This window comes from Pleurodeles waltl, chromosome 11 (assembly GCF_031143425.1).
Source record: "Pleurodeles waltl isolate 20211129_DDA chromosome 11, aPleWal1.hap1.20221129, whole genome shotgun sequence".
Lineage (NCBI taxonomy): Eukaryota > Metazoa > Chordata > Amphibia > Caudata > Salamandridae > Pleurodeles > Pleurodeles waltl.
In genome coordinates this window covers 738,203,695-738,216,016 of record NC_090450.1, presented here as the reverse complement: position 1 = coordinate 738,216,016, position 12,322 = coordinate 738,203,695, and the positions used below count along the sequence as shown (strand labels likewise).

Below are 12,322 nucleotides of genomic sequence, written 5' to 3'. Positions count from 1 at the left end.
TTCCATACACTCTTGGCTAAGTTGTAAGTGTCCGAATTCTAGGATTTCAGGAGCCAGATTGCTAGATTCAGCGATGCTGGGTCCGGGTGTCTGATCTGTTGGTTGTGTTGCGTTAACAGATCTGGTTTGTTGGGCAGTTTGATGTGTGGTACTACAGACAGATCTAGCAGTGTTGTGTACCAGGGTTGTCTTGCCCACGTTGGTGCTATTAAAATGAGTTTGAGTTTGTTTTGACTCAATTTGTTTACTAGGTAAGGAAGGAGAGGGAGAGGAGGAAAAGCGTAAGCAAATATTCCTGACCAGTTCATCCATAGGGCATTGCCTTGGGATTGCTTGTGTGGGTATCTGGACGCGAAGTTTTTGCATTTTGCGTTCTCTTTTGTTGCAAATAAGTCTATTTGTGGTGTTCCCCAGAGTGTGAAGTAGGTGTTCAGAATTTGTGGGTGGATTTCCCATTCGTGGACTTGCTGGTGATCTCGAGAGAGATTGTCTGCCAGCTGATTCTGGATCCCCGGAATAAACTGTGCTATTAGACCAATTTGATGGTGGATTGCCCACTTCCATATTTTTTGAGCTAACAAGCTTAACTGCGTTGAATGTGTTCCTCCTTGTTTGTTTAGATAATACATCGTTGTCATGTTGTCTGTTTTGACAAGGATGTATTTGTGGGTTATGATTGGTTGGAAAGCTTTTAGTGCTTGAAAAACTGCTAATAATTCTAGATGATTTATATGCAGTTTTGTTTGATGTATGTTCCATTGTCCTCTTATGTTGTGTTGATTGAGATGTGCTCCCCACCCTGTCATGGAAGCATCTGTTGTTATTACGTACTGTGGCACTGGGTCTTGGAAAGGCCGCCCTATGTTTAAATTTATACTGTTCCACCATAGAAGCGATAGGTAAGTTTGGCGGTCTAGCAACACCAGATCTAGAAGGTGACCCTGTGCTTGAGACCACTGTGAGGCTAGGCACTGTTGTAAGGGCCTCATGTGCAGTCTTGCGTTTGGGACAATGGCTATGCATGAGGACATCATGCCTAGGAGCTGTAGTATTGTTCTTGCTTGTATTGTTTGGTTTGGAGACATGTGTTGAATGACCCTGTTGAAATTGTGGATCCTTTGTGGAGTTGGCGTTGCTACTCCTTTTGTCGTGTCTATTATGGCTCCTAGATATTGCTGTACTTTGCTTGGCAGAATGTTTGATTTTGCAAAGTTGACGGTGAACCCTAGATTGTAGAGGGTTTGTATGACTTGATTTGTGTGGTTTGAGCATTGTGTGAGCGAACTGGTTTTGATTAGCCAGTCGTCTAGATACGGGAACACATGTATTTGCTGCCTTCTGATGTGTGCAGCGACTACTGCTAGGCATTTTGTGAATACTCTTGGAGCGGTTGTTAAACCAAAAGGCAATACTTTGAATTGGTAATGTATTCCTTTGAATACAAACCTTAGATATTTCCTGTGTGATTGATGTATTGGTATATGGAAATATGCGTCCTTGAGGTCTAGGGTTGTCATGTAGTCGTGTTTTCTGAGCAATGGTAACACTTCTTGTAGTGTGACCATGTGAAAGTGGTCTGATTTGATGAATGTGTTTACTACCCTGAGGTCTAGAATTGGTCTCAGTGTTTCGTCCTTTTTTGGTATCAAGAAGTACAGTGAATAAACTCCTGTGTTTATTTGTGTGCTTGGTACTAATTCTATTGCATTTTTTTGCAGTAGTGCTTGAACTTCTATCTCTAGAAGCTGTGAATGGTATTTTGATAAATTTTGTGATTTTGGTGGTATGTCTGGAGGGAATTGCATGAATTCTATGCAATACCCATGTTGGATAATTGCTAGGACCCATGTGTCTGTAGTTATTTTGTCCCATGCTTCGTAATATTGATGTATCCTCCCCCCCACTGGTGTTGTGTGGGAGGGGTGAGTGACGTGTGAGTCACTGCTTGTTGGTAGTGGTTTTGGGGCTTTGAAATCTTCCTCTATTCCTAGGAAATTGCCCCCCTCTATACTGGCCCCGAAAACCTCCCCTGTACTGTCCCTGGTAGGTGGGCGGTGCGGACTGTGAGGTGCTAGCTTGTGTGGCCTGACCCCGAAACCCTCCTCTAAAAGGTGTTTTGCGGAAGGTGTTATAAGATCCTCTGCTCTGCGGGGAGTAGAGTGCGCCCATGGCCTTGGCAGTGTCAGTGTCCTTCTTGAGCTTTTCTATAGCTGTGTCGACCTCCGGACCGAACAGGAGTTTCTCGTTTACTGGCATGTTAAGCACTGCCTGCTGAATTTCTGGCTTGAATCCAGACGTTCTGAGCCATGCGTGCCTACGGATGGTAACCGACGTATTAATGGTTCTTGCGGCCGTGTCTGCTGCATCCATGGAGGAGCGTATTTGATTGTTGGAAATGTTTTGACCCTCCTCAACAACCTGTTTTGCTCTTTTTTGCAGATCTTTTGGGAGATGTTCAATGAGATGCTGCATCTCATCCCAGTGGGCTCTGTCGTATCGCGCTAGCAGCGCTTGTGAATTTGCGATGCGCCACTGGTTTGCTGCTTGGACAGCAACCCTCTTCCCGGCTGCATCGAACTTCCTACTTTCTTTATCTGGGGGAGGTGCATCCCCAGAAGTGTGTGAGTTTGCCCGTTTTCTGGCAGCCCCTACCACCACAGAGTCTGGTGGCAGCTGAGAGGTGATGAATACGGGGTCCGTAGGAGGCGCCTTATACTTTTTGTCCACCCTAGGCGTCACTGCCCTACTTTTAACTGGCTCCTTGAAAATGTCCTTTGCATGGCGTAGCATGCCTGGGAGCATCGGCAGGCTTTGGTAGGAGCTGTGGGTTGAGGAGAGGGTGTTAAATAAAAAATCATCCTCTACTTGTTCCGAGTGTAGTTCCACATTATGGAATAGTGCTGCTCTAGCCACCACTTGTGAGTAGGCTGTGCTGTCTTCCGGTGGTGATGGCCTAGTTGGGTATGTGTCTGGGCTGTTATCAGACACTGGTGCGTCGTACAAGTCCCACGCATCCTGATCTTGGTCATCGTGGCTCATGGCGGTGTGAGCTGGCGAATGTGACGGGGTGTAAGTTGGCGAAGCCGGAGTTACAGGTGGAGGCGAGGGAGGAGGTGTTACCTTTTGTGCTGTTTGTTGCTGAGGAGTAAACTGAAGCGTTCTCTTTCGTTTGACAGGTGGAAGGGTACTGATCTTCCCAGTCCCCTGCTGAATAAAGATACGCTTTTGCGTGTGATCCACGTCAGTGGATTGCAGTTCTTGTTCAAATCTATGTTTCTTCATTTGAGAAGACATAGAATGCTCTTCAGTGTAGGAGCCAGAAACAGGGTCTGATGTCGCTTTTTTCGGCTCCGAAAACCCTGTCGATTGTTTTTTCGGCTCCGAGGTAACCTTCCTCTTTTTCTGTGCCGAAAATTCTGGGCCTCTATGGTCTTCGGCGCCACTGTCTCGGCGTCGATCCGTGTCGACACCGAACTCTCGGTGTCGATGCTTCTGTTTAGCACTCTCTCGGTCTCGAGGAGGCTGCGTGCCGGTGTCTCGACCGGAGTCGGACGATCTCGACACTGAATGGGCCTTTTTCGGTGCCGATTGTTGGTCACCGAGAATTTGGGTGGAGCCATGGCCGGTTGGCAGTGGCGTCCCCTGGGCCTTCTTTCCTTTTTTAAGGTTTGATCTCGACGTCTTACTCACAGTTCTTGTAGAGTGTAGCTCGTCGGAGTCTGAATCCTGGATGGAAAAGGATTCCTCCTGTTCCTCTTCTGTCTCGAACTGTCGACGCTCTTTTGGCGTGGACGCCATCTGCAGTCTTCTCGCTCGACGGTCGCGCAGAGTTTTTCGGGACCGGAACGCCCGACAGGCCTCACAGGATTCTTCGCTGTGCTCGGGTGACAGGCACAGATTACAGACCGAGTGTAGGTCCGTATAAGGATATTTGTTGTGGCATTCGGGGCAGAATCGAAACGGGGTCCGTTCCATCGGCGTTGTCCTCCACGCGGTCGGGCCGACTAGGCCCCGACGGGGTGCCGAAATCTACCCCGAAGGGCACCGAAGCGCTTCGATGTTCAACGCGTCGTCGTATGTGTCTATCTCTAACCGGATCGCAACGATACCGTCGAAAATCTTCCGTCTTCAGCTATCTTTCCGTTCCGAAACTCGGAGCGACAGGAACACGTCCGAACCCGATGGCGGAAAGAAAACAATCGAAGATGGAGTCGACGCCCATGCGCAATGAGCACAGAAGGTGGAGTCACTCGGTCCCGTGACTCGAAAACACTTCTTCGAAGAAAAACAACTTGTAACACTCCGACCCAACACCAGATGGCGAGCTCATGCATACCATGTGTATCTACAGCGACAGATGCCATCGAACACATAATAACTGGCTGAATGGACCACTATTTGTTCTCCGTAGAAGGGTGACAATATGTTCTACTATTCTGTGACTAAACAGCAAAAAGGCATTTTACCCTATAAAATTCAACGCAAATACTTATTGAAATAATACTCTCTAGTAAGCCACTCTGTTAAAAAAGCAATTTAGCCACAGGAAAGCACCTCATTCTGTACACTTGCACCTCTTGTTTCCATAGGAGAGAGCTTGGTTTCACTTAAGAGTCTACAAATGCAGAAAGGCATCCTCTCTAGACAGAGCAAGACCAGCAGAATGTTCTATTGATGTTGGAGTGCTCACCTTTGCGTGGGTATTTGATTTTGTCTGTGTACAGGAACTGCATAAGGACTTCAAACGGCTGTGCTTCTGCATCACGTATAACCACTTCGAGCATGGGTTGCACCACGGAAACCTTAACATTACTTCCCGCTGCCTCCTGCTTCTGGGATAAATTCTGGCTCTCGTCTTCCAACTCCTGTTTTAATTTCTAAATGGATAATTGTTTAGAAAAAGATCCAATGGTTCCATTTTCTTGCCCACTTCTTGACATAAAAGACCCTTCCCCTAAAATGCATACAATTAGTGCACACCCCTGAGAACAAACGCAAGACTTTGCAAAAGAGAGCATAACTCAGTTTATGTGCTCACAACCTATGGGAAGCCAACAGGATAATGTCTTACTTTCTGGCTGTAGCTGGTATTCGTCCTCCAAAATGGTTATTAAGAGTGCTTTACAAAGACCAGATAAAATGAGAACTGAGTGCCAGAAGCATTATGGGAAAAAACACACATTGGTGAAAATAAAGAAAATAGGGGCAGGGAAAGAGAAGGCTGTTAAAAAGGGGATGAGACTGGTACAAAACAGTAGTTAATTAACACAGTTCTGATGAATTCAGTGATGATTAAAGAGCAAAGTAGACAATCTCTCTACCCAGAAATTTTATTTTGTATTTCGTTGCACATTATAAAGGGAAACACATGATACACTTACTTGCTTTAGTCTCTCCCTCGCCTGGATTATTTTTCTCCGGAGCCAGCTACATCGTGCCGTGACAAGGGCTATGTGCCCTTTAACACGTTCTTCCTTCTGCCAGTGGAGAGACAGGATTCAGAAATGCCCATGTTTAAAAGGTATACAGTGTTGCATTCGGCAGAGAGGGATGATGATGGTGGAAGACAAAGGGGTTCAGTGAGGAAGTTTTTCTTATACTACTTTTAGCAATCGTATGCATCAAAGAGCACAAAGCCATTTGAAACTGTACAATAAGGAAGGACAAATTCTATGTTGAGGTGCCTGGTCTTTGAGCATCAATATCAAACAATTTATCTTGGGCAATCATTAGACTCAGAAAGTGACTTACTGAACAGTGCCTTCCTAGTAATGTCACATGAATGTGAAGAAAGAATTTACTTGTAATGATGATCCATGTGACTTAAAGTAAGTTGTTTCACAACCTGGCCTTCTCCAGGATGTGAGGACAAAGTGTAGAAGCCAAAAATGTACAGAAATTAAATAACACAAGGTTCAATTTACATTGATACTTTGTAATTAGAACATATTGAGAAACCAGTCACAAAAAGGTGGCCTAAAAGTTACTCAAAAGTTCACTCACTTCTCCTAGAATAAACTCTAAATCGCAGAACTGACGATTTTCCCACAGCCGTCCATAATCATCATGTAAAGTGCATTTTGGGTAACAAGAAAACTGGAAGAAAATAAAAATAAAAAAACAGGTATAAGTTGCGTTGATGAACAAGAACCATTGGAATTCAGTAAAGTCTGTAAACAATTCTACATCTTGGGATAAAATGTGATTTTAAAAAAGTACCCCTTTACTAGTCAAATTTAGGAATCTATTCAACTCATCGAGATTGTCTTGCTAACTATCTATGAGAGGTGCCAAATTAAGTTCTCAGCTCCTATGCTTGTCTAATGCAATCTATATTTGAAACAGTCTATGTGGATCTGTATTTTATACTTCCAACTTGTGGCTATGGGACTCACCTGATTGGGCATAACAATGATTCGTCCCACTAGACCCTAGCTGTGCTATATTTGTCCAAGATTTCCAGGACTTTCTGGCCCATCCAACAAGGGTATAAGAGGGAAACAAGTATGCCACCTGGTACACGGAAACCTGGTCCTCTGTTCACTTCTCCACTGGAAGCTCTGGCGATCTATTCTAATTTAGGCAGATACTGGTTCAATTTACAAAGCGAATAACAGAGGTGACACATGGTAACCCTATTCTATACCTATCTCAGGGCTGAAACAGAACAGCTGAGAAGGACTTAGGCACATGGTGTAAAGTACAACATATTAAGATGTTTCAGGAAAGAAGGGCCAAAAAACATCTTGCACAGAACCTGATAAAGGAAGTCCCAGCTGAGAGAATCAAAGTTGTTTAGATATAAACCACGAGAGCCTAGAAATTCCAGTGGCCTGGTCAGAGAAAGCTGCACCCTTCTCCGACAAGGATGCATACCTTTTCCTGGGATAAAGTTATTCTGGTCTGCAAGTACTAATGAAGTGATTACCTTAATGAGTCTATTTGCAAAAATTACGATGTGGCCTCACAATTAATAGGAGAGATAGAACAATAGGATGAGCATTGGTCTAGCAACCGACCCGTATTTAAGAGACTCGTAGCCCTGCGCAGATTGTTTGGCAGGGTGATTTTTTGTGGTGATTCACTGAACATATTTAAGAGATGGGGAGCCACAAGTGAGGTGTAGTTGTAAAATTCGAGTGGGAAGTCATTTTGGCCTGGTGTTTTGCCTGGCTGCATGACCTTCATTGTTTCTGATACTTCCTCTAATGTTAGACAGACCTTAAGGTCATCATGAGCTATGTCCTCCCCGCCCCAACAGTCTATTGGGAGATCAAGTAAGAATGGTGCTGTGACCTCTATTCCATCTGGGGAGTGGGTGAGTGGTAAGCAGGATTTTTTAATAACAACTACAGGGGTCTCCGTAACTTACTCACCATCCCCATTGTAAATAGCTGCCACAAGTCTTAGTTCTCAATAGCTGGTGGATGGCTGGCCAGAAGTGGTACCTCTGTGAAAGCACCAAATAACCAGCTACTGTAGACTACTGTGGACTAGGCCCTGCCGGAGCACACCTTTGCGCCAGAGTGTGATTGAGTTCGCCTCATACTACTGATGGAGACCAGAGACATGGTACTGTAGAAGACTCCTCCAGCTGTCTGTGACCGAAAGGAAAATACCCAGCATCTGAAGGACCTGTTGCTGTAAACATGGTAAAGCGGTCTCCTGACTGGATCTGTAACAGATGTCCTGTGGCGGGGATGCTAAGAAGATTTAAAGCATTACAGTGTACAAGCTTAGGAGGGTAACGGACTCTGTCCTTATTCTCCTGCTCTTTGTGAAGAAACAGGGCTGGTAACTGTTTTTCTGCTGCAAAAGTGGCCATACAGTGACCACATTTGGTAATTCACAGACTTACTTTCACTTTTACATCAAGTTGAGCCTATGGGTATTTTGTTTTTTTACAGTTTCATCTAAAATTCATGTTTTATGATCCCATTATAAAAGGTCTGGCATTTTGATCTTGCATTTTGCTTTTTTAACTAAATTGGGTTGAGATATTTTTGGTTTGTGTTTTGACTTTAATGTTGGCATGGTGATATTTAAATACACATATGTCTGTGTGGAAAGGCCTGCCGTTTGTGCTATAGCTACCAAAGGTTAAACAAATGGATAGCGTTTTCTTATTGAAACTATGTTTTGACCTAGCTAGATACCGGATTACTAATTAGGCAGCACCCTTCCCTCAAACAATAATCTAGAAGCTCAAACAATTGTAAGGTTATACAGATATGGTACAGACATTATCCATAAAGTATCCTCTGTATTTATCAATACACAACAATGTGAAATAACAAAAGAGAGGACTGTAAAGTTTGCATACAACCCAGAGGAGGCCACTTGGTGGTAATGACATCTGTATACTGTACATACTTGTATTAGGGTGCCACTGGTATACCCTGACTTGTTATGTTTGCAACAAAACCTGCATTATAGATGCTGAAATATTTGACATCCTACAGCTTCAGTATCTCTGCACCAAACTTTGCAAAAATATTATGTTTGGTTTCACCAAGTTTAGTGTCAAAGAGGTCATGGGGACACTGTTCTAATTTGGATAGGGACGTCTCAAAAACATTTTTATTTTTATTTTATATCATCAATGCAGTCTTTTAAGAAGCAAAGCCACAACAAATAAATAATGGAATTTCCGAATTTGGCAAGAAGTCAGAGCTTACGATTTTGGAATGATGACAAATTACATTCAACACCTACTATGAAATTCCCCAACAATTAAGTCTTTGTAGAGAAAGCACAAGTCTGAGGTATTCTTTTTTTTTTTTTTTTTTTAATAAACATTTTTTTATTGTTTTTAAAAGAGAAAATGACAAAACAGCTTGCACAGGTAAGCACAGTGAGATCCAAATCAAAACAACATTGACGATTGACATTAAAACAGTCCAGGGGACAGACTTCGATCCATTTCTTGACACACTACTGAGAGTCATGACCCAACCCCCCATCCCCCCCCCCCAACCAACATTGGCCTATGGCAGCAATCCCTGCCACTTTCCCCATACTTTCTCATGTTTCTGGGGGCAACCCCTAGACACCAATTTTTCTTGGCTTGCGCACCAGTCCACCCCCCTTCTCCATTTTTGGAGGGACGGAACTGTAGAAGAGTTCCAGGCGGCAGCAATGTCTCTCTTTGCGACCAGGGCCGTCCCCACATGAGCCTCCCATTTCCTCCATCACACCCAATAAGACTAGTTTGAAGGACATCTGTAGCTCCCGCCTCAAAACCACGCTCAGTTTGTGAACTACTTTACCCCAATATATCTGCAATACTGGACAGGACTACACCATATGGAAAAAATCCGCTGATTCCCCTGCACATCGTGGACATTGAGCAGTGGGGCGAAGACCAGCCCGGTGCAACCTGTTAGGCATTAGGTATGCTCTATGTAAATAGTAAAATTGTACTGCACGAAGCCTCACCGACACCGCCAGCAATGCTTCCCTCCATTCTGTTTCTTCAAAAAGCCCCCACCCATGACTCCCACTGAGTCCTAGTCGACTCCAGATCTCCCGGAGCATTGTTAATTAACATTTTATAAACCTGGGAAACACCCTTCCCTCCCAGATTACCCATGAGCAGCTTGGCCTCGAGTGGGCTGAACTCTGGCACAGGGCCCGCGATCGGCATGTAGGCCCCCAGAGCATGCCGAAGCTAAAGAACTGCGTCCGGGATAGCTGAAAGTCTACCTGTAGTTCCTGAAATGATTTCAATGCATCACCTGTCCAAACATCTCCTACCAGCGAAATACCCAATAGATCCCACTCCACGAACCCTTCCAATGCTGCCGTTGCACTCAGCCACCTTTCCCCGCCACTGCGGAGTCTGATGGGTGACAATAGCACTCCAATGGGTGTGCTGTAGCGCAGCACGCCATGCCAAGAAAACCACCTTTGTTACCGCTTCCATGTCCCGGGGGAGGGGTGCACCACGTAGCACATCAAGGATACGTGAGAAACCTAGTATCTCCAACCCCCCAGTAAATCAATCATGAATCACCATTAGCTGGGTCGGCAGGTAATATAGATAAGGATCCGATGCGCCCAGGCCCCCGTCGTATATTCCTCTCCGGCAGTGTTGTGCAGCCACTCGATGTCTCACCCCCTTCCAGAGGAATAGCGTGGTGGTGCTCTCTAGAGCCGTGAACCTTGAGTGTGGGATCGGGAGAGGAAAGTTCTGAAATACGTATAAAAGTCTTGGTAAGACCATCATCTTGTACAGGGCTACACGGCCCATCACATTTAATGGCAATACTTGCCACCTCTGCAAGTCTGCCCCGATGCGTGCCAGGAGCGGGGCCAGATTCCTGGCCCACGTCAACTCAGGCAGAAGGGTCACCCAAATACCGAGGTATTTAAAACTGAGTCTGCGTAAGGGTATTGTGTCCTGCCACTAGAAACAGTCACGTGAACTCACCAGGGGCACCAACACTCACTTGGTTGGGTTCATTTTGAGTCCTGACGCTTGTTCATAGCGTCGTAGCAGGTGGAGACTTCGTAAGCCCGTTATATTGGGCTCTTCCATATACAGCAGGACGTCATCAGCGTACAAGGCTATCCTATCCTCACGAGAACGCCCCCATCTCCAGCCACGATATAATGGGTCTGTCCTGATCATCTGGGCTAGTGGCTCAATAGCCAGGGTAAATAGAAGGGGGACAAAGGGCAACCCTGCTGCATGCCCCGACAGACTTAAAAAAACGAAGACAGGGCCCCATTGACCTGCACGCAGGCTGTTGGGTTGGCCTACAGTGCTCGGACCAGGTGGCAAAACCTCGGTCCAAAACCTGCCTACTGAAGCACCAAAAAGAGAAACCCCCAGTCCACCGAGTCGAAGGCCTTTTCAAAGTCTATTAATAGGAGAGCAAGGTCCCGGGGCAGTCGGTGGCGTTCGGCCAAAACCACATGCAATCGATGGATGCAATGTCATGTGCTACGAGTTGCCATAAACCCACACTGGTCAGGATGGATTAGCTGTGGTAGAACCCTCCTGAGACGAGTAGCGAGGATAGTGGTGTAGATTTTTACCTCACTGTTAATCAGAGATATCAGTCTATAGTCCGCACATTTTAGTGAAGGGGGTTGGGTTTCAGGAAGCACCACGATGGTAGCAGCGTCCAGTCTCACTGGTAAGAACACTTGTTGCTCTACTTCTGTAAAGGGTACTGATAGGCACGGCACCAGATCCTCCCAGAATGCCTTATAATATTCTGAGGGAAAACAATCAGGTCCCGTAGTTTTTCCTGTCCCCAGCGCAGAAATAGCGGCACGACTTCCTCCACACTGAGAGGTTCTTACAGGATCTGCACCTCTGCCAGGGGCAACTGTGGAAGGGGGACATCCTCCAGAAGCCGGCAGGCACAGTCTGGCACGATCAATGCCAAATCCTGATACAGTGTCTGGTAATACTGGGCGAAGGCATTAGCTATGTCTTGGTGTCCTGAGATGCAGACCCCTTTTCCATCGTAGATTTCGGGAATGATCCTAGATGTCTGATGGTGGGATGCCAGCCAGTATAGCAACTTTCCAGTTTTGTTCCCCCAACCATAAATCCTTGCAGTGGTCACCCGCCAAAGGTACTTTGCAGCTTCCAGAGATTGATCTCGGATTTCCTTATGTATTACTAAAAACTGTCTAGCTATCCCATCGCTGGGCCTTGCTTTTTGTTCAGCTTCTAAACGCATTGCTCGTACCCCCAATTGTTCAATATTTTGAACTCAAGAGCGCTCCTGATCTCTTATCAGGCCTCTAGCCGCACCTCGCAGGACCGCCTTGCTTCCAGCCCACAAGGTTCCCAGAGAAGCTACGGACCCCTTGAGGGCAGTCACGTCGTTTTCCACTGTAGAGATCCTCAATTCCGCCTCTGTGATTCGAACTGTGGCGTTGCGGAGGACTTGCTGGACCAGGGCCACATCCACTCTGACTTCTCCAATCTTAGTCTGTACAGCTGTCTGGGATGCCTGAATAGCTTGGAGGATAGTCGCCAGGTCGCCGGACACTGCTGGTGGATCACCACCTCCACTCGGAGCACGTTCCTCAGCTCAGGTCCCACCAGAGCCCGTAGTGAACTGATCTATGCGTGTTAGTGCCGCCAATTGCCGTGTCGATTTGTCCTTGCCCATGGCTACTTCCCAGGATCTGATACAGTATATGCCCCCTTGGTGGAAGTCTACTGGTGGGGCCCAGTTAAGTCATCACACGAGGTTCCAGGGTCGTCATCGCCCTCCTCCATGGCCCCAAGTCTAACGCGTGCTTTCACACTCCATAGGGCATGGAGGATAATACTTTTTTTTCGCCTTTATTCCAA

At 46.0% G+C, this 12,322-nt stretch overlaps 1 protein-coding gene across 1 annotated transcript in view; it reads right to left on the bottom strand.

Moving 5' to 3' along the window:
• LZTR1 (leucine zipper like post translational regulator 1) overlaps positions 1-12,322 on the bottom strand; it is a 198,798-nt gene that overhangs the window by 97,698 nt on the left and 88,778 nt on the right. The window contains exons 11-13 of the mRNA XM_069214442.1: positions 6,004-6,096; positions 5,382-5,477; positions 4,691-4,877 (exon numbers count right to left, since the gene is read on the bottom strand). Of these exons, the coding sequence (XP_069070543.1) occupies positions 4,691-4,877; positions 5,382-5,477; positions 6,004-6,096 (376 nt within the window). The remainder of the gene's footprint in view (positions 1-4,690; positions 4,878-5,381; positions 5,478-6,003; positions 6,097-12,322) is intronic.